At 45.0% G+C, this 20,266-nt stretch overlaps 1 protein-coding gene across 1 annotated transcript; it reads right to left on the bottom strand.

The window, feature by feature from the left end:
• Nucleotides 1-10,244: 10,244 nt before the first annotated feature.
• Nucleotides 10,245-10,607, bottom strand: LOC119140166 (scale keratin-like). The gene has a single exon (XM_037371252.1). It carries the CDS (start codon nucleotides 10,605-10,607, stop codon nucleotides 10,245-10,247), a length of 363 nt encoding a protein of 120 aa, XP_037227149.1.
• Nucleotides 10,608-20,266: the final 9,659 nt, after the last annotated feature.

Below are 20,266 nucleotides of genomic sequence, written 5' to 3'. Positions count from 1 at the left end.
GTCACGGTCTTTTGGTGCCTAGGAAATACCATGTCATTCTTGCAATTATACCCACCCAGAAATAACCCAAGACTTCCACAGAACAAAGGGAGTCAGGGTGCTTCACAAACACATTCTGATGTATTACACATGTAAAGTGGTATGTTAATAGAATGTTAATAGTATATTACTTGGGTTACATTCCCCAAGACTCTGTAATAACTGATTTGGAAAAAAAAGGTCATGATTTCACACGTGTTTATCTCCATATCTTCTCAGGATATTTTTTTTTCTAGTAAACTGATGATTTTCACTATGAAGTTGCTTTTCTTTTGTTTCATGATGATACCTTTCATGTCAATGATCAAAACATAGGGCTGTTTCCACTCAGCCCAAGTTTAAGAGAGGGGCTGACAAAATACTTTTGGACCCCTCAGTTCACTGTCCAGGTGATCATATTTTAAAACAATCAGGTTTTTTTAACATTAAAAAAAAAAAAAGAAGCAGTTTTAATCCCTCCATTGAGTAGTTTGTTAGTTCAAAGGGCTACTTTGGCCCAGCAGCCTAAGTGTTTTTATCATGCAAAGCACTAAATAGCAACCCTGCCAAGCCCCAGGCTATCAGGCTAGAAAAATCGTAATGCTGCACATTCACAGCTAGCAACATTGTCCCCCCAGCTCCCCAACACAATCCCAACTAATCCTAGAGGTTAAACAAATCAGATGTATGAGAAGAGATGGAAACACAGGAAAACAGGGAAACCTGAGCAATAAAGCAGCTCCAGATAAACCACCCAAGCTACCATTGCAAAGATGCTGGGCAACAGCCAGGAATCTGTCTTCCCAAGGCTGGCAAGGTCTGATGGGGCAATTAATGCATGTCACCATCACAGGATCTGAAGATTCTCTTTATTCCCAGTTCCCTTCCCAGCCGGGGAAATGTGCTCTGGGGGAGGCTGGTCCCTCCTGAGGGGACAAGGTGAGGTTGATGGGGCTGCAGGGTGCAGCAGGGATGCAGGTGCTGTTGCCCAGCTCCATGCTGCTGCCCTCCTGTGGAACCAGCTTGGGCTGACTCAGACCGTGATGGGAAGGCAGCTCAGCAGGGACCGCAAAACCTATGGACGGGTCTAGGTGGGTGCTCCAGGCAGGTCTAGGTGGGTGCTCCAGGCAAGTCTAGGTGGGTGCTCCAGGCAGGTCTAGGTGGGTGCTCCAGGCAAGTCTAGGTGGGTGCTCCAGGCAGGTCTAGGTGGGTGCTCCAGGCAAGTCTAGGTGGGTGCTCCAGGCAGGTCTAGGTGGGTGCTCCAGGCAGGTCTAGGTGGGTGCTCCAGGCAGGTCTAGGTGGGTGCTCCAGGCAAGTCTAGGTGGGTGCTCCAGGCAGGTCTAGGTGGGTGCTCCAGGCAAGTCTAGGTGGGTGCTCCAGGCAGGTCTAGGTGGGTGCTCCAGGCAGGGCTAAGTGCATGGGCCCAGACAGGGTTATCATGAACCAGCCATGCAAGTGACCTGGGTTGGTCTCCAGAGCCCTTGCTGCTGATCACATGCCCAGGAGAGCTGCTGTTATGCCACGGCCTCTGCAAAGTCTTCATCAATGCCTGTCAATGAAGATCAGCCCAGTGATAAGCCTGCCCCAGTCCATTCCCTTAATCTCTTTTTCTGTTTACACTGTGAGACAGCTCCGAGTCTGCTGCCTGTCACTTTCCCAGCTGCTCTGCTTTTCATCACTTTTTGCCATCGCTAATTTTTTATAGGATGTAGGTAGTTATGATGTCACTTTTTATAAAAAAGATAATCACTGCCCTAAAGCTAAATGACTTGCTTCCACAGAGAAGCTTGGATTAGGCTCAGCTATTGCTATCTTTTGAAAGATCTAACATGAATTATAGTATTTCCTAAACACTACAGCTAAGTTTTAATTTTTGGCAACCCTGATATAAATGAAATACCAGACAGTTTTGGCCTGGTAGCTAGAAAAAAATAGAGAAGGAAATAAAAAAATATCATTGGGAGGAGAATTGATTTGTATTTACAGTTGAGGGACACTCAGTAAGGAGCAAACTTTCAAACCAGCTTATTCAGTATGAAATCTTTGGAAAGTCTGGGCCCCGTGGATCTGTGTGGGGCCCCACAAAAACCCCATGGGGTGAGGGCAGAAGTCTTCATCTTCCTGTCACTCCTCTTCAGGGTTACCTTGCTCTGAGCAATGCATCTGGTCACCCATGCCTATGGTTATTCTTTAGAACAACTGTAATAAAATGCAATACAAAGGCAAATACTCTGAAGGTATTAAAAAAACTGACAAGTATCAACAATTATTCCATTCTGAGCAAGCAACATTTTCAAAGCAGTTAGGAATGTTTCACCACACATTTGGGCAAGCATAGTGCTCACAGTGCTGTAACCCTCATCAAGATTTAATCTTTGCCCATGAATCAGCCCTGCAAATCTTCCAGGCAATACACTTCAGTTTCCAAAACTTGAGTCAGTAAGACATGCTAATATACCACAAGATATTATTTTGCAAAGGTAATGCAGAAGAGGTAGATCCTCCCATGGTGCAAGTCACCATTCCCTCCCTGTAACAATTCTGTGCCAGACTACAACAATCGGCAGGCGCCGAAGCGGCATAAGCAATAGATGCCGAATAAGCAAGCCAGACAGACCTAACTTGAAAATACTCTTTTGAACATACAGATCTGGAGCTCAACACCGTCCAAAAGCATAGATAACCACAACACATCCCATACATGCAGATCATATGGACAGAGAAAAAGGCATGGTGTCCTTTATATGGAGAAGCCAGGATGGTGACAAAGCTTGTGGTGATGGTGGCTGCGCTTCATCAGAAAAGGTTAGAATGGAGTTCTGTGCCCTGGAATTACTCATCACTCCTCACCGTAAAAAATATTTGTGTTTCTGCCCTTAATCTGCTCATGTTTTTCTCTTTGTTGACCAGCTTGATGCCAGTGTGTCAAAATGATTGGTGGATTATGGTGAGTCACTATGGAAATCCCTGGAGCAACAGCCTGGGAAAGTCTTGCTTGCTCAGAACAGGCATTTTGGGAGATGTTAACAGCGATGGTTCTCTGACTGCAGTGGTGTGCGGGGTTATTACCATCCTAGTAATTGTTGGAGTGAGACGCCCCAGTGTTGACTAATCGTTCCTCTCTAAAACATAACTCTGGTGATGTTTCCCCAAGGAGGTCATGACTGAAAGCCTTAGAATTGATGGTCACGTTGTTAATTAAACCAAAATGTTTTTACTTTTGGTTTTTTTTGAGGGCTTTTTTTCATCACCATGGGCCAAGCCCTCACCTGGGGATGCAGCTGAGCGTGTGGCACCAGCTAGTGCTGGTGTGAAAGAAGCTGCCCTGTGGATAGCTGCTGCCTGTGAGATGCTCCAATATCATACTTGGTTTTGGTCTGGCACGTGTGGGAGGGTTGTGCCAGGGTGTTTGCTTCTCTGATGCCGTGGTGTTCCTAAAGGTGGGCTGGGAAACCCATTTGGCTTCCCAGGAATGGAATGAGGAATGGGAAAGAGGCTGAGAGACAGTCAGAGGCTGAAGGCTCCCCATAACGACAGCTTGGGTGACTCGATTCGATTCTAATTGATGGGTGTTTGGAGGCCAAAAAATATCTTATTACACAGTTCATCGGTTCTGGCTCTGGCTTTCTTTAGAAACTTTTGATTCCACACGCAATTGCAATGTCTAACTTGAGCTATGAGCATGTGCCAGGACACTCCTGAGGTCCTGAGCTAGGGCCTGAGCACCAGTGTGCCCATCCTGTCCTTTCCAAAGGCACGCAGGGAGTCAAGGAGGGGCAGCTGGCTTGGTCTGACTGGCAGGACAATGCACATGTTCCCCATTATAAAACCAACATGTTTCCCCTGGCAGCAGCCAGCAAACTGTCATCAAAGCTACTGGAAGCTCATCCCTAAAGTTGTATTTTCATGCTATAAATCGTTCATTTGTTATTGCTGCTGACTCACAAGTTCTTGAGACCAAAAAACTGACCAGAGGAAGCAGGACTGTTGAAGGTAAATGTTAGTAAAGGCACTGCTAATGCTAAAGTCAGCTTTAAAAGGATTAGTCTGGGCATCGTTTCTTAGCAGCCACTGCTGTTCTTGCACTCATTGATTGTTAAATATAACTACCACTACTAGTTCTATAAATCCATCTCCTGCAATTTTGCACGCTATTATTTTCTGCTTATATGGTAAGACCCTCAGGGGAGGCAACGTCTCATGGCCTGCGCTTGTGCAGTATCTGTCCCTTTAGGGTGTCCAATATAACTGGAGCATCTAACAATTACTGGAATTTACAGGCTACGTAACAAGATAATGAGCCCATAAGCACTAATCTGGAATTTTCTGCTGATTCCCCAGAAGGATATCAGCCACGTTGAAGAGCGGCCAGGGATTCACTCTCTCCTGTCCATTGCTTTTACTGATTTATCGTTACAGCTCCTTGCTGCATGTTTCAGGCTTGCAGCGACTCAACTCACCCTCCCCCAGAGAAGCCTTTCTGTGCAAAATGAGACAAAATGTAGGAGGGATTTGCTTTAGGTACCCACCCTGGGGATAAGCCAACCAGCTAGATTCCCTCTGTTGTCCATAGAAAAGGAGATTTTGAAACCTCCAGTCTCTGGCTCCTCTTCTGCATTTTTGGAGGAATGTCCCACTCTCCCCACTGACTACAATGCCCAGTTTTTAACCAGCTTTGCAGGTTTTAGGTCAACATGTCACAGGACCCTCAAAGCTTCTGCCCTTGGGAAGATCTCTGCCTGCTGTGGTAGATGATTTGTTTACTTTTCTTTTAATTTCTCAGGTGATCACCATAGGAATGAGCCCAGGGCAGCAGCTCAGGTGCTTGTAATTGGGAATGTAATTGATGATGTTACACTCCTGGTGCGGCACATGGTACCTCACCATCCTCCTCTGCTGTGGGGCTGGCTGAAGGCAACATCCCCATGAGGTAAGGATAAAGAGTGACAACAAACACACAGTTGTCTTGGTTTGCAAAAATGGTGCTTACAGAGGCTTTGGTTGTGCTAACCGTGGTTATGAAGGTCTGGGCAGAGACTTTCCATTCTCCAGGCACAAACTCTCCTGTCTGTTTCTCCCAGCCTTTGGATAAGGTCCATTGCTGTGGTGGCTGCGAGCTGCACTGCTGACCCCGATGGGTGGGATAATGCAGCTTTCTGCGTTGGCATTTTGCTGTTTGGCTTGGCAGGATGAAACGGAGTGCCGCTTGTGTAGGCTGGGCAGCAGAAGCATGCCTTGCTGCATTTCATTCCTCTCTCGTGCTTGTTTACATCCTTCAAAATTCAAGCCCTGTCCTTTACGGTATAGATTATACTTAGGTTATGTGGGATCGTTATGAGGAAGCTCTAGGCAGCACTTATCTGGGTTGTTCTAATGTTTTTCTACGGAATAAAGGACTTCAAAGCACCTCTGTGTGATTAACACATTGTAGATATGGAGTTCTACTGTAATAAAATTAATGACATGTTGTTGCAGTTTTAGGTCTTGATAATGAGTAATAGTTTCACTTTAGAACATGACCTCATCCTTCTCCTAAGGAGACCCTTCATAGCTCTGCAGGTCAAGGTTATTTTCTTTGCCACAGAAGACAATTTTTCCTCTGCTGTACTAAAACCTCAGCTTTAAATTTAGGAACCTTCTGGTCTTTGTATGGTATAAATTTGCCCTATCAATTGCAAAGATACCTAAAAGGATTACTCTACATAAAATCTGGGCTTATGCTGTTTAAAAAACGTTTGAAAACTGGCCTTTACCGTGTGCTAAATTAAACTCTCCTGATTAAGCATATGCAGCACAAACGACAGAAGCCCTCCTTCTCCAGTGATGACTTTGCTTGCTATTTCATTGTGTAAAGAAATTATAATTCTCCATGGAAATGGAGAGTCCACAGGTTTATTTAGTTTCCAGCTCTGCTTCCAACTGGAAGATTTGGATTTCTTCAGCACATTGACCAGGGAATTGAAGCCAATTTTTTCAAAATCTAATGAGGAATTTCACAGGCTTTCTTTGCAAATAAAGGTTCTGTGTTCTCAGCTACTACTGGTGATGGTGACAGAACAGAAGCCTCCCGCCTCTTCCCCGCGCCCCGCCCCCCCCCCCCCCCCCCCCCCCCCCCCGTTGTCAGATGGGCATCACACAGCATGGGGCTCAGAAGGAACAGCTAGCCCTAAGAAAGATAATTACAGCAGCTGAAGCAATGATCTGAGCAACAACATCTGATTTGCAAGTAAATGAGATAATCACCAACAAACAGGTCTTCTAGCCTCCAGGCAGTTGGAGAAATTGTATAAAAGCACTTGCAGCTCAAGGCTGTTTACCTGCTACTCTTTCTTTAGTGATCAAGTAAGTCTGATCTGGCTTATTCTTTTGACTGTTACATCTTTAATTTTAGTGTTAAGCTTTGTTACTCTCAGAATGGTTATAGCTGTCTGCTAGAAACAAGTCTCCTACTGCAAGTCATCTGTGGTGGCTTTGATGACACAGGTTTGGGGAGCTAATGTGGGACTTAGAGACCAACGTGAGCTTTAGATACTTTCCACTAAGTATGTAGGGGTCTAAATTCTCCCTTTTGCTTTATACAATTTCACTATAGAAATACTCTGATATGGGAGATTATTTTTTAGGATAGTTATTTAGCCAGGCTCTCATTTAATCAAATGTTTGTGCTTTCATACGCAACTGTGGAAACTTAAAATTTTAACCTTTCTTTTTTTCTTTTTTTTTTTTTTCTTTTTTTCATGCATACACAAATTCACATCTCCTGGCCACGTGGAAACATATAGAAAGACTCAGGTTTCGGGGTAGGGCGCAACTTTCTCCTACAGAAATAACTCCATAATCAAATACTAAATATTTCTTACAGAAAACTAAAAGAAACTAGAATATCTGTGAGAAACAGTAGGCTAGGCTGAGCCCAGGTCTAACCTCAAACAGTAGCTCTCTCCTTTCCAGAACAAGCCTTTTTAGCTCCAGACCCTGTCTGATGCCATTTACCATCATGTTTGTGCTAAGTTTTGCTGTAGTAGGCTCCTTGACTGTAAATATTTCTGTGAAAGGAGCTTCTTATTCTTAATTTTGTCTATGCCTGGAGGCAAGAGGATGCTGCAGTCAGTGCCCTAAGGGATACAGGAACTCGTCTAATGCCTACAGGGCATCCCATTAGAGAGCTGCTGCTTTGGCGCTGGCTCCAGGCGTCACCACGGGAATGTCATACAGTTGTGCTCAGTTAATGCTTCTGCCCAACTCTGAAGTAACCAGGGTTTCTAACAATGCTTTAAAATGAAAAGAATCAGGTCTAGCTTGGAATTGGGATGCAACTTGCCGTTTTGTGTTCGGGTTTTTTTTTGGAGGGGAGCTGGCTACTTACTGAAAGCAATCTAGGCACAAGCCTTGGAGCACCCGGCTGCCCTCCAAGCTTCTCTGTCACTCATGTCATGTTCATCCCAGGTGTAGAAGGGGACTGGTGGGCGACTTCACTGCAAGGAGCTGCGCACCAGTTGCAAGGGATCAAAGCATTATTCTGCTCTCTCTGTGTTTCAGGTTCACTGGCTTCCCTGCATGATGCCTTTCTGCAGAGACCTGTGCATCCCCTACAGCAGCCCATGTGGGGTGCCCTGCCCTCAGCCCTAGGCCAACACCTGCAACAAGCTGTGCACGACATCCTGTGATGGCTCCAGAGCTGTCGTTCACCCACCACCCATTGTCCTGACTTTTCCAGGACTGGTTCTCAGCTCTTGCCCACAACGCTTTCCTGTGGGCAGCTCTGGACCACTTGGCTTTGACCACCCATTTGGTGCTGGGTGCTGTCATGGCTAAAGGGGCTTTGGAGATGTTGTTGGCTTAAGGGGCTTCACCCTTCTTGGGGGCTCCAGTGGTTATGGGGGTGTATGCAATGACAGCGGGTCTTACAATTCTGGATGCTCATCATAGGGAAGGGGAAATTGTAGCCCATACTCCTAACACCAGGACAGCACCTACAGCCAAGGAAGCTGTGGGCCATGCTAAATATTCCTGAGACCTCATTGCACGGAGCAATCAGGGTGTGAAAAACGTGGCAGCAAATAATGGATGGGAAACTGAGTCTGAACATGAGCGGAGCTGGGAGCTCACAGCTCTGGCTGAAACCTGCAGGAGCTGGGAGCTCTCAGCAGTGCCCAGAAAAACAGGTACATAGGTAGAGCTGGGCAAACTGTGTAAATACACACACAGATGGGGGTTGAAAAAATCTAGTCAAGGTCCATTAAAGAAAATCTTTCAAGGAAGAAGAAAAAAAAAAATCCACATTAGAAAACAGTTTTTGAAAGAAACTTTAACTTTTAAAATTAAAAGCAGAAGGTGTTTGTCCAAATTAGTTCAGAATGTTTTTAACCACTTTTCAAAAGTCTTATTTTCTACCCATTTAGGTTGAAGATTTTCATTGCCCTAAAGCTCCATCTTGGAGAAAACTTGTTATTTATTTGAAAAATATAAGGAGCTCAACCTATAAGCATATTTTACACTTTAGGCTTTTGGCATCTTCTGTTTATACATTCCTGCCTCTGCATTTATTGCACTGTTTCTGGGGGAGAGGTTTGGTGCTCAGTTACAAAACAAAAAAATATCTGCACTGCAAATATTGAGGGATCCTCCATACTCCTGAGGTTAAACAATGATCAGTATAATGTGTTGTAAGAGTTTGTACATTGTTTTGTGGCTTTCCACAGGTACAAGAGCACTGGGAAACTTATTTCTTGGTATGTCTGCTTTAAAATGAATATATTGCGAAGGGGTAAAATAGGAGACACAACTCAAGTTTTACAGCTGTAATGAGGAAAGCAGCAATTCTCTTACCAAATGCTTGACTTGATATCACAAAGTTTGTGGTAGAAAGAGTCCTGAAGTGTTTCTCTTTATTCCCTGTGTCATTGCAACTGTTAGCCCTGCTTCTCACGCCTATTAAAAGCCATATTACATAGCACTGACCTGGTGTTCATTCCACTTCAGTTTTCCACTTACCTCTGCGTCAATGAAAAGACTTTTTGTCCTTCTTTTTGTTTCCAGTAGTCGCCAAAAGGCAGTTTTCTTCCTGTCACAAGTACGTGGTGACTTTGGAAACAAGGGCTTTGGCCCTTCAGTTTTAGCAGAAAGAGATGCTCTTAGTAGCCAGAGAAAATCAGGCTGCATGTGTCCCCGCTGCTTCTGTGCTGTTTGGGTCCAGATGTAGCCAGGGCTTCCCCAGGATAAAAATGGAAATCTGTTCCTTGCATGGCATTTGCAATTAGCAGAAGACTTTAACCAGCAAATACATTTTTAAATTTAGTGGAGATACTGAGGGCAACTCCTCTCTCTCTCTCTCTGTGAGCTGGTGGGAGGATGAAGATATCCTCTGACCAAACAGGCTGGTGCAATTGTTTAATCACACGCCTTTGACCACAAATCCTTACAAAAGATTTTGGGGATGGCCATGTCTTATGGATGAGTGGACAATATACAAGCAACAGCCAAGACCTTGTCCTTTCTGTTGGTGAACACCCAGAGGAGCCTGGGCCTCAAATGAGGCATCATTTTAGCATCATTGTCCAATAGTTTTAAGCTGAGGAGAAAAGGAAACCAGAAGGCAAATTCTGTCATGCAATATAAACTTTAATTGAATTGGGACAAGGACTTCATAACAGCAGAACATGGCAATCCGGAGAGTACAGAATATATTTGCAGGGTTTGGTGAGGAAGGATGTGTCTTCTTTTGGGGCTGCAGTTTGTAAGAGGATCTTCTTTGTTGCATTTGCAGCATTTGAGAGTAGAGTTTGGTTTTCACTTTTTGTTTTTTTTTTGAATCCCAGACTATGTGAAACAGGGTAGCTCCCAAACTGGAAATTTGAGAAGATTTTCCACTATACCTCAAAAAGCCATGAAACGTCAGTCCATGAGAGAGGCCAGAATATACAGGATCTAATTTGCGGTGATGTTTAGTCTTCAATAAACCACTTGAATTTAAACTAAAGTCTTTCCTATATTTCTCAAGTAAACAGCCCCTCAACCACAGAGTTGGGATCTTGTTTCCAGGTACCTAATCCAACAGGAAGGGAAAGACAGGGTCTGGGCTTGTTTCTTAGGGTGGCTGAGCGTGCCCAGCTCCTGAGGACCCCCACTGCATCCCCGTGTGCTGCCCCTCTGAAAGCCATGTCCCTCTGCTCCCTCATGGACTGGGACTTTACTCTGGTCCCTGCTGGGGATGGCTGCTGTGGGGCTTAGCAGGGCCCACAGCTCCCACGACTGTAAGTCGTGTATCTGCGGGAATAGCAGGGGTAGGAGTACCTGCCACCCAGGGAGGCACCCGACCCAAAGGAGCTCTGGGCATCCCAGGAGCCCCCGTAGCCAAAGGAGCTGCCCAGCTCCACTGGGGCTGAGGTGCCCACGAAGCTCTCCTGTGGGCAGGAGCTGAGGATGGGGCCTGGGAAGGTGATGGTCACGGGTGGTGGGTAGACCACGGCACGGGAGTCCCCACAGGAGGTGACGCAGGGCTGGCTCCAGGCGTTGGCATATGGCGCGGGGCAGCTCACGTCGCAGGGCGAGTAGCTGCTGGAGTTGCAGACCTGCCTGTAGGAAGACATCCTTCTGGCTGGAAGCAAGCCTGGAACACACACGGGGGGAGAGCATGGGTCAGGGGCGACAGTGCAGGTGCGTTAGCAAAAGGGAGCCCTCATTTATTCACACCACACAACGTCCAGAAAGTTACCCTTCCATACCTAAGTGTAACGTGTGATTGCAATTCATACGCAGAAATAACAAAGATTAGATAACATTAGAAGTCCTCAAAGCTTCATTAAAGAAAGACGAGGATTAATCTAGCAATATTTATTTAAAACTGTTCCTGAACCTATTCTCTTCATTTGCAAAGCATTCCCAGGCATAGTTAAAATCATTAAGCTTTCTTTCACTGAAACACCAAGCCCCATGCTTTCCACATAAATCCCATCCCTCCAAAGCTTGCCAAGCTGGAAGTTGTCACAGGATCTTTTTTAATGAAAAGAACATCCTTCCAATAATAGACAAAGACATATTAAGTGCTCAGACATAAGTACATTAAAACTCTTATTTAAGTGGCTCTTAAACTCATAGAACAGTACATTAAAACTCTTATTTAAGTGGCTCTTAAACTCATAGAACAGAATTAATTGAAGTCAGACTTACTCAGTTTGCCACCGAGGAGAAGCCAAGAAGCAAGCCCGGAGGAGCAGGTTGAAGAGCCATGTGCTCCAAGGACTTTTATACGGTTCCTCAGAGCAGCTCCAGGGTCTGAGCCACGCTTTGGGCATGCGGTCCTTCCCAGTTACAAAACAAACTTTCCTGCATTTGTCACGTCAACGGGTGGAGGAATCTTTGCATATTGTTTGCTGTTAAGCAATTATTAGTCGAATGGTATCACAGCCACAGTGCAGCCTGAAGAAATCTTTCGTCTCAAAATAGGGATAGTATTCACCCTTAGTTCCTTTCTACTCATTGCAGATGTTAACTTCCTTCTTCCACTTGTCCGAGCTTCAAAGAACATAACTCAGAAGAACAGAGGACTGCTGATTTCACAAAATAGACTTTATTTTTTTAAACAATGTATTGATTTTGTCAGGCTTGGTGTGAAGGTTTTCAAACCTTTTAGTTGCAAAGGGAGATGAAACTTAGAGACCTTTATACCACCTTCGCAGGGTACCTTGCTGCTCCCTTTCTATCCCCACTCCCTTCTGCCTCAAGGGGTGGGAAAAAAAAAGAAATAAATCTATACCCCACAGCCCTCTGGTGCTTCCGGTCTAGTGATCAGCCTGCTGACAGCTGCAGAGAAGCAGCTCTGTGAGACAAAGGCCTTTTTTACAGCCTATTTTAAAGTTTTTTTACAGCCTGTTTTGAAGGGGTCGGGGTGGTGGAGAGAGGGGAAACGGGACTTAGGTGCTGCACGTGCCTTCTGATCCCACACCATTCCTGGGGAGTATAATTATATATTGCCCTAATTGAAAAAAATATTAAAAAGGGCAAGGAAACCCTTGCTTCGAAATGCTAGGAAGGGAGTAGCCTCACACATGAGTCACTCCAAAATGTGCTGCTTTGAGCAACTTTGTTCTAAAAAACGACATTTGGACCCTTTCAGACAGGTCTAGCTGCATACAGGAGTTTGCAATAAATAAATTTACAACTGGAAAATTGTATCCAGCTCCTCCCCCGATGTAACAGGCCACAGGTGAAAGTGAGCACTCAGATGTTGGGGTCCTCCTGCACCTAGGTGTAAATTTGATGATCCTAAAGGATTTATATGTCATAAGTATCACTTGTACCATTCAGTACTTGGAGAGCTGAATTAGATTATGGATGATGATTCCCTCTGGGCAGCAAAACTCATTTAAGGAACCATGTCCCTGCCCTACTCTGAGTTGTATTCTATGCTCCTCTGGATTTATGAAGCGGGATGGAAATTGTTTTCTTTGCTATTTATAATAAACAGAGATTTTACTCTGGTCTTGCTCCTGAACCTACTAGGGAAACTCCAACATGGAAAATAGAAAATAGCATCAAGTCCAGACCCAAGGCAAGGTAAAGATCTCCCAGTTAAGACCCAGTGGTCTGGGGCAGATTTCCAACGTAACCTTCGCCAAGGGTCTGGGGAGAGGTTTTTAGATGCCCTCATTGTCCTGCATGCATCGGGGCGAGGAGAAGCTGCCCTCTGTGCTCACTGCAGGAAGCTCTCACCAGCAGGGATGGTAATCCTTCCTTTCACCATGCCTAAAACTAGTTGGTTTCGTTTATTGATTCCTGACAGCAGTGACTGAGCTCTCTATTTTCATGGTATCTGGGCGCCAACCTCGTTTACATAAGCTAAGAGATGATAGAATGATAATTATAAATAATAACACTAACAAGTACAAGACATGCCCGAGATCTCCTCCCAGAGGCTCGCTTAATTGCCAAGAGACGTTTGGTAAATTATTTGCCCTCTGTCTTAGTCATCTCTTCTAGAAATCATCAGTAGTGATTCCCCATTTCACGTGGGTGTTACACAGGCTGGCACAGAGCAGTATTTTACCTGCTAGGAAAGAATGCATCATATAGCACAAAACTGCAAGAGGAAAAGGTTAACTTGGAGGCAGAAGAAATCAGATGAAAATTTGGCTGTGGTGTGCACCCAAAGCATGCAGTGATCCATGAGATGGGTTTAAATGAAATTAGTTTCCTGGGCAAAACCCCAAACCTGGGGATCTGTCAGACCTGGAAGGCAGGGTGTCCTCACACCGGACTCTTCAAGTCTTGTGACACATTCCCCTTGGTTCTGTGAAAAAGCCTTGGAATGAAATCCTTAAAAAGCCAGATGAGAATGTAAAATCTCGTTTTTTCACCGCTTTCTACACAACCACTCACTTGTACAACACCCAGCTGAATTGGCTAAATTTTATTGCTGATTTCTTGATGGGATTATTAAAAGGCTGAGGCTAACCAGCGCTCTCAGCCACACTTGGGGATTACTGGGAGAGCTGGGAGGAGCGCTCAGCACATCAAGTCCTCATTCTTTCATCTCCTGCTCTGTCACGCCAAGTCAGGGACCACCATTTGGAGAACTGCAGGAAACAAAAGAGGACATTGTCCACCTCCAAGACATAAGGGGAAGAAAAATTCCTGTCTGCACAACACAGAAGAAAAGCTCATTTATGGGAAATCAAGGCTGTACAATCAGTACCCTCAACAGAACCGACACAGACTTTCTGGCATGTCTCAGTCCAAGAAAATAATAGGACGAGGACATGGTGGCTAATACAAATTGCTGAGATTTAATCACGCACTTCTGTTTCCAAATACAGTAAGCAATGCATGTTGATGTATGAAATTGTTAGGATTAGCGAAGGGTATTCCCTAAATCAAGGCTAAGCATCGTGACAATGCTTCTGCCTCAGTTCTAAGCCCAGTTACATCCGTGAAGAGCTGGATATTAATTTCTGTGTCTCATACGTAAAAGTTAAGACCTGTCATTAAACAGGGCACAATCTACAATCTACTACATTGTTTTGCAGGGCTCACTTCTGAGTGTTGCAAAAGTCTGTCCCATGATGACAACTTGTAGCTAACAGTTCAATGCTGAAGATGGATTTTGAGTTTAAAAAGAAGGATTTACGATTAGTGCTTCCAAAACTCAACTTCTCTTTCTCTCTAAATGAATTGCTAGCAAAAGCAAAAAAGTTAAGCTGAAATAGTAACAGAAGGATCAAACAGACTACTGTGGCTTTGGACAAAGGTCTGAGATCTCCATCTCTGACACAGTATTTATAACACTGTGAAAAATAAGCAAACACCAATATGTGGCCAACTCAGACAGAAATATTGGTTAAGTTGTAAGACAGCAAATTAATCTGAAAAATTAATTTGCAGATTCATAGATTCACATTTGACATGCAAGAAGTCTACAGGCTATGATGTAGATGTAAAACCATCTACGGTGGATTCAGTTAGGAGAAACAATTAAGCCCAACAATTACCTTGAGTGACACAAGCAAAAAAGTGTATTTGAGGGACAATGAGGACACATGAGGACAAGAGTGGTTCACTTCCCCCAGGCAAACTGAGAAACTGTATAAAAGCACCTGTAGCCCAGAGTCTTCAAACTGCTTCTCTGGAAGACTCAGTTCTCTTCTGCTGCTCAACCAAGTAAGTCGTGTTCTTTGCGGGGCAGGGGAAGCTTTGAGCTAAAGGTCAGTTCAATTCTAAGAAATTCAGATGGGTATTGCAAGAACTACTTCGAGATGTGAAACAGAGTAATAGGAAATAGAGTAAAATGCATTTTGTCATTCTCACCTTTAATTTGAAACAGATTTGCTCACTGAATGTATTCCTTCACTGTCTCTGGTGTGAATAAATGAGGGCTCCCTTTTGCTAACGCACTTGCACCGTTGCCCCTGACCCGCGCTCTCCCCCCGTGTGTGTTCCAGGCTTGCTTCCAGCCAGAAGGATGTCTTCCTACAGGCAGGTCTGCAACTCCAGCAGCTACTCGCCCTGCGACGTGAGCTGCCCCGCGCCATATGCCAACGCCTGGAGCCAGCCCTGCGTCACCTCCTGTGGGGACTCCCGTGCCGTGGTCTACCCGCCACCCGTGACCATCACCTTCCCAGGCCCCATCCTCAGCTCCTGCCCACAGGAGAGCTTTGTGGGCACCTCAGCCCCAGTGGAGCTGGGCAGCTCCTTTGGCTACGGGGGCTCCTGGGATGCCCAGAGCTCCTTTGGGTCGGGTGCCTCCCTGGGTGGCAGGTACTCCTACCCCTGCTATTCCCGCAGCTGTGGGATATACCGCCCTGCTAAGCCCTGCAAGGATTCCCTGGATGGCAAAACCCAGAAGAAACAAAAGCAAACTGAAAATCTGTGAGTGATGGGAGGAGCACGGCTTTCAGAGGGGCAGTGGAGTCCTCACTAGGCAGGCACGCTCATACATCCTGGGAAACAAGCCCAGATACTGTATTTCACACTTGTATCAGATCTCTGCTCACAACATTCTGTCTCTGCGCTCAACCCCTTCATGCAAATTTAACTTAATTCCTCTGGATTGTTCCCTGTAGTATTGCTGTAGTCTGATCAATCCCATTTGTCAGTTCCAATAAAATCCTTTCTGCATTGCAATACCATGTTTTCTGCTTTTATTTGTATGGTTTCAAAATCTGCAACCTACTGATGCTAAAATAATCCCTGATGACTAGTCTTTTGCATTACTTAAGCTGTTCAAAAGAAATCCCAGACCTTGACGTAGATCCTAGATGTTTCACAGCCAGGGACTTGACACAAGTACTATGGTTTTGCTGTGTTTGGCAGCCTTGGAATCCAAAGGAAAAATCTGATGCAGGCACATTCACGGTGAACACTACCTCCACCCCTTATTTCCTGCATTCCGGTGGGGTAAATGCTACTGTCCCTGTGAGCATGGTGAGCCCCAATACCTTACAAACCAGTGAGGTACCTGTGGAGCTCTTCCTTAGCCTTCCTTGCAACAATTACATCCAAGCCACCGTACCATTCCTCCCAGCACATCCCAATAGGACATTGGAAAGAGAAAGAAATGAAGGTCAGGCACCACTACTGAAAAATTAAGGGTGAGGGGAGCCTGGAAGGTACGGGCATACTTCAGGATTCAGTGTACGGCAAAAGGATGTCTATTCACTCTTTGCCACAAGATCACAGAGGCATTTCCCCCTGAACTGAGAAATAAATGCATCCTGGGACAATAAGCCTGGTGAGGTTTACTAGCTTCTTCCTCTCCCAAAACAACAGTCAAAATCACTGATGGTCTGACTTGTGCAGCCTTGAAAACATTGTTTTCCACCTGCTGAAGTGCCTGAACTCCTGGTGTAGCTGGACTTAACTAACCACATTGTGGCCGTGCTTATGAACGAAGACAAAACCATAAGCTGCAGCCTTGTTTTGGGGGGTCAGAGACCCAGGGCAGCAATGCCAAGCACAGTGCACTGCACAGATCATGGATACAGGGCTACAATTCCAGCACCTTCTCCAACCTCTCCAACAGGTTTGTCAGACCTGCTCTGTTCCCTCTACATCCTAGCCCATGGGTGATGTTTGGTGATGTCCTAAAAGTCCTGGAGGCCCAAACACACCCAGGGCACCCTCCTGGGGTATCCGTGCCATGGCAATGGGTAGCCAAACACATGCAGGTGACATGCACATCTGCCTGCCTTTTGGACACCAGCCATGGAACAAATCCCACTGGGAAGTGCTGGGAGCACAGCCCCGCGGGGACCTCGCCCTGCACAAAGCCGGCTGCTGGGTGGGTGCAGGTGTGTCTTGCCGGCCGGGGACTATGCGGTTAGGAATGCAGCCCTCGCTTGAAAAGACGGTGTTTTCACAACACCCCTGTGGTCTGTGCGGTTGTAACAGGAAAGGCAATTGAGACATCAGGGCGAAGTGTTTGTCTTCACATCAGTTTCTGATTCAGAGGGAGAGCTGGGAAGGAAATTACAGGTGTGCCAATTCCTGCCAGCGCTACAGTTAGAATTTGGGTGGGTTTGATTTTCTACAGCAGGTCCTGCCCTCCCAGGCCAGAAGAAAGGCAGAAAACCCATCTCCATCCTGAAGACATAAAATAAACATGGAAGGAAAAATAGTGGGTCATACAATTTTACAGAAGGGTCACAAAGGGCAAGGAGAAGCTACTGATGCAGCCAAGCATTGCATGCACCAGACCTCCCTCAGGGGAGATGATCTGTCACCATTAAGTCCTCAAGGATCACTTAAGAGAGCAAGAAATTCTGTCAGGATGAAGCCAGAAGTAAGAAAAAACCAAATCAGACCATTCAGAATCCCAACAGCCTGCACCTGCATCATCTTCCTGCCTTGTGCTAATTCTGTTTATGTTTTCTTATTCATGGTTTATTTTTCTACCTCGCTTCTCCTTCAAATATTTTGATGAAATCAGCGAGAAAAAAAATAAACACACTGGGATTAAGAAAAATAAACAGAAAACATGGGGTATTTGTGCAAGGATATCCATTTTTCTTCACAAAACTACAGCTCAGTAGAGGGCAGGGACAGGACTGTGGCCACTGGCTCCCTGCTTAGATTTCCCCACCACCAGCCAACCATCTCAGCACCTTGAAGATGTAAAGAATATTTCCTGCTGTGTAATCCTTAGCTGTCTTTCCATGAAACCTCTGTAGAAATAGCGCTTAGATGCACATTTTGATACAGTTTTCCCTTGCTCATCTCTCAGCATCAGTTAAAGATCTGCAAGTGGAGCTGTTACAAGTCCATGGTGTGGGTCAAACAACTCATCTCTGCGATTTTCTTCGTTACCTAGACAAAGCCTGAATGGTTACAAACTGCTTACACCCACCTCACACCCCTGAATTGCCTCAGATGACCGGAGTATGGATTTTAAATTCAAGTTTAAACAAAAAGTCTGGTGATACACTCCAAAATGGCTGTACAGAAACCTTCCATCCCCACACACGTAGAAAATTCTAGGATGCTGTGAGTTGTCAGCCAACTGGGAAAGTCTTGCTGAGGATACTCACAACTTCATAGCAAAGCTGAATGTACAAAACAAAAGTTGCTTACAGCAAAATATTTTCAGATTAAGGAATTAGAAAACTATTTTAAAATTATGTGTAAAGATTAACCCATGTGAAAATCAGAGCAACAGGGGACCCTAAACAACCTTCTGCTGTCCTAGAAGTCCTTGACCAATAATTTACAAACAACTTTTCAGACTGTCTTAAGTCAAAAAGGCTTCCTCGGAGATAGATTCATGCCAAACTCTTACAAGAATCATGGTTTTAACAGAATTTATAGTTAGCAAGTAAAGCTGCCCTTCTGTCTGCATTTCAATACTCGGGAAACCAGTGACTAAATTTAATCTTTGCCAGGTTACAGGGATCATATAGCAAGAGGAGTGTCCAGAAAAGATTTGACAATTGAACACTATTTTCCACTTTCTTAAACTCCTTGTTTTCCACTGTCTTAAACTCCACGAGGACCTGCTGCTTTACCAACTGATATCTGTTGCGTATTCAGCAAACTTTGATGATGCAAAAATTTTTCTGGCTTATCCTAATTACTGTGGTGTTCCCTGCTTCATCATGTTGTTGCACAACGCTACATCTCATGGTTCGTTTCCTTTAAAATCTTCAATGACCAGGTCCTTCCTGGTATCAGTCCACTCCCTTTGTTCATTTTGGGTGGGAATGAATCAAGCTCCTTTTTTGTGATTAACTTTTATATCCTCCTCCATCTTATATAAAGTTAGGCACCTGGATTCACCTGAGTCTGGGATGCCACCATAATATCCAATGGAATTTACTTCTGGAATTCATTACTTGCTGAGAGTCTGCGAGCTGAATCCTTTGCATCCCCCAGATAACTGACCACTGTCAATCTGACTGATCGTTGTGTCAATCAAGGGGTCGAGCCTTGATGGCCATCGGGTCGCTGCTGCCTAAAGTCTTGCCCTGAAGAATCCTGTTAGAGGGCAGTGATAATAAAAAAAAAAAACCCAACAAACAGATGGAGTTTCCCCTCTCCGTGTGTCTCTCCTGTACGGTGTAGGGGTACAGGGAAAGTTGAGGGCTAAAGCATTTATTGGTTTCTCAGGATGGCTGAGATCCTTCTTAAAAACATCTTCTAGAATGATCATTGATTTTTCTCATTCAATTTGAACAAATTCTGATTCCCTCCTGAAAAGTGCTCTGTGCCACCGGCTCCTGTAAACAACGCTGCCTGTGGCCAAGAATACAGGTATTACCCAGTTTGGAAAATATTGAATCTTGGAGTGAAGACGTGCACTGGAGAGAGAGCTAGACACAAAGTTACTGAGCTGGACTGTTTTAAGAAAACATTGATGAAATTATTACGGAGCATAATACAAACTGGGACCAGCTAAATTCAGTTGGGTCATGGGGAGACCTTGTAGCAGCCTTCCAGTACCTAAAGGGGGTAACAAGAAAGCTGGAGAGGGGCTTTTTGCAAGGGCATGGAGTGATGGGACAAGGGGCAATGGCTTTATACTGAAAAAGGGGAGATTTAGATGAGATATTGGGAAGAAATGCTTCCCCGTGAGGGCAGCGAGGTGCTGGCACAGGCTCTCAGAGCAGCTGTGGGTGCCCCAGCCCTGGAAACACCCCAGGCCGGGTTGGATGGGGATGGGGGCAACCTGGGCTGGTGGGAGGTGGCCCTGCCCATGGCGGGGTGGTGGTGGTGGAACTGGATGGTCTTTAAGATCCTTGTTCTATGATTCTACGAATTGGAGCAGGTGAGGATCTGCCACCGAAGTTTGGAAAGAAGTTTATCCCAGAGTACACACAGAACTAACTGTAAAGAAAAATTGAGGGGAGGGGGAAATAAAAAAAAAAAAAAAAGGAGAATAAACTGCAGCATTTATCAGTGTGAGCAAAGCCTCTCTTCAGACCATAAATCGCCTTTTGCTTTGGTTGTTGGGGTGACGAGATCTGTACAAGAAGTGCATACAAGTCCGGAGTGCGGTTTAAAGGCAGCAGCATTGCTATTATGCATTAACTAAATGCTCATTTTCTGCCTTACAGTGGATCGCAGAGATGTGCCAGCACATCTGACCCTGACTGAGCCACTCAAATGGGGACATGAAGCAGGCAAAATAAGTAGACCTGCACGCTGGAGTTTCAAGATTAATATTTACAGTCTGTCCCCCATCTCTCAGTAGAATTTAAAATATAAAAGATACAAAATATAATACAGTTGCCAGCCAGATGGTGTTAACGTAAATGAACTA

The sequence above is a fragment of the Falco rusticolus genome, chromosome 19 (assembly GCF_015220075.1).
Source record: "Falco rusticolus isolate bFalRus1 chromosome 19, bFalRus1.pri, whole genome shotgun sequence".
Taxonomy (NCBI): Eukaryota; Metazoa; Chordata; class Aves; order Falconiformes; family Falconidae; genus Falco; species Falco rusticolus.
Note: the sequence above shows the minus strand (reverse complement) of the source record. Positions and strands in the feature narration are given on the sequence as shown.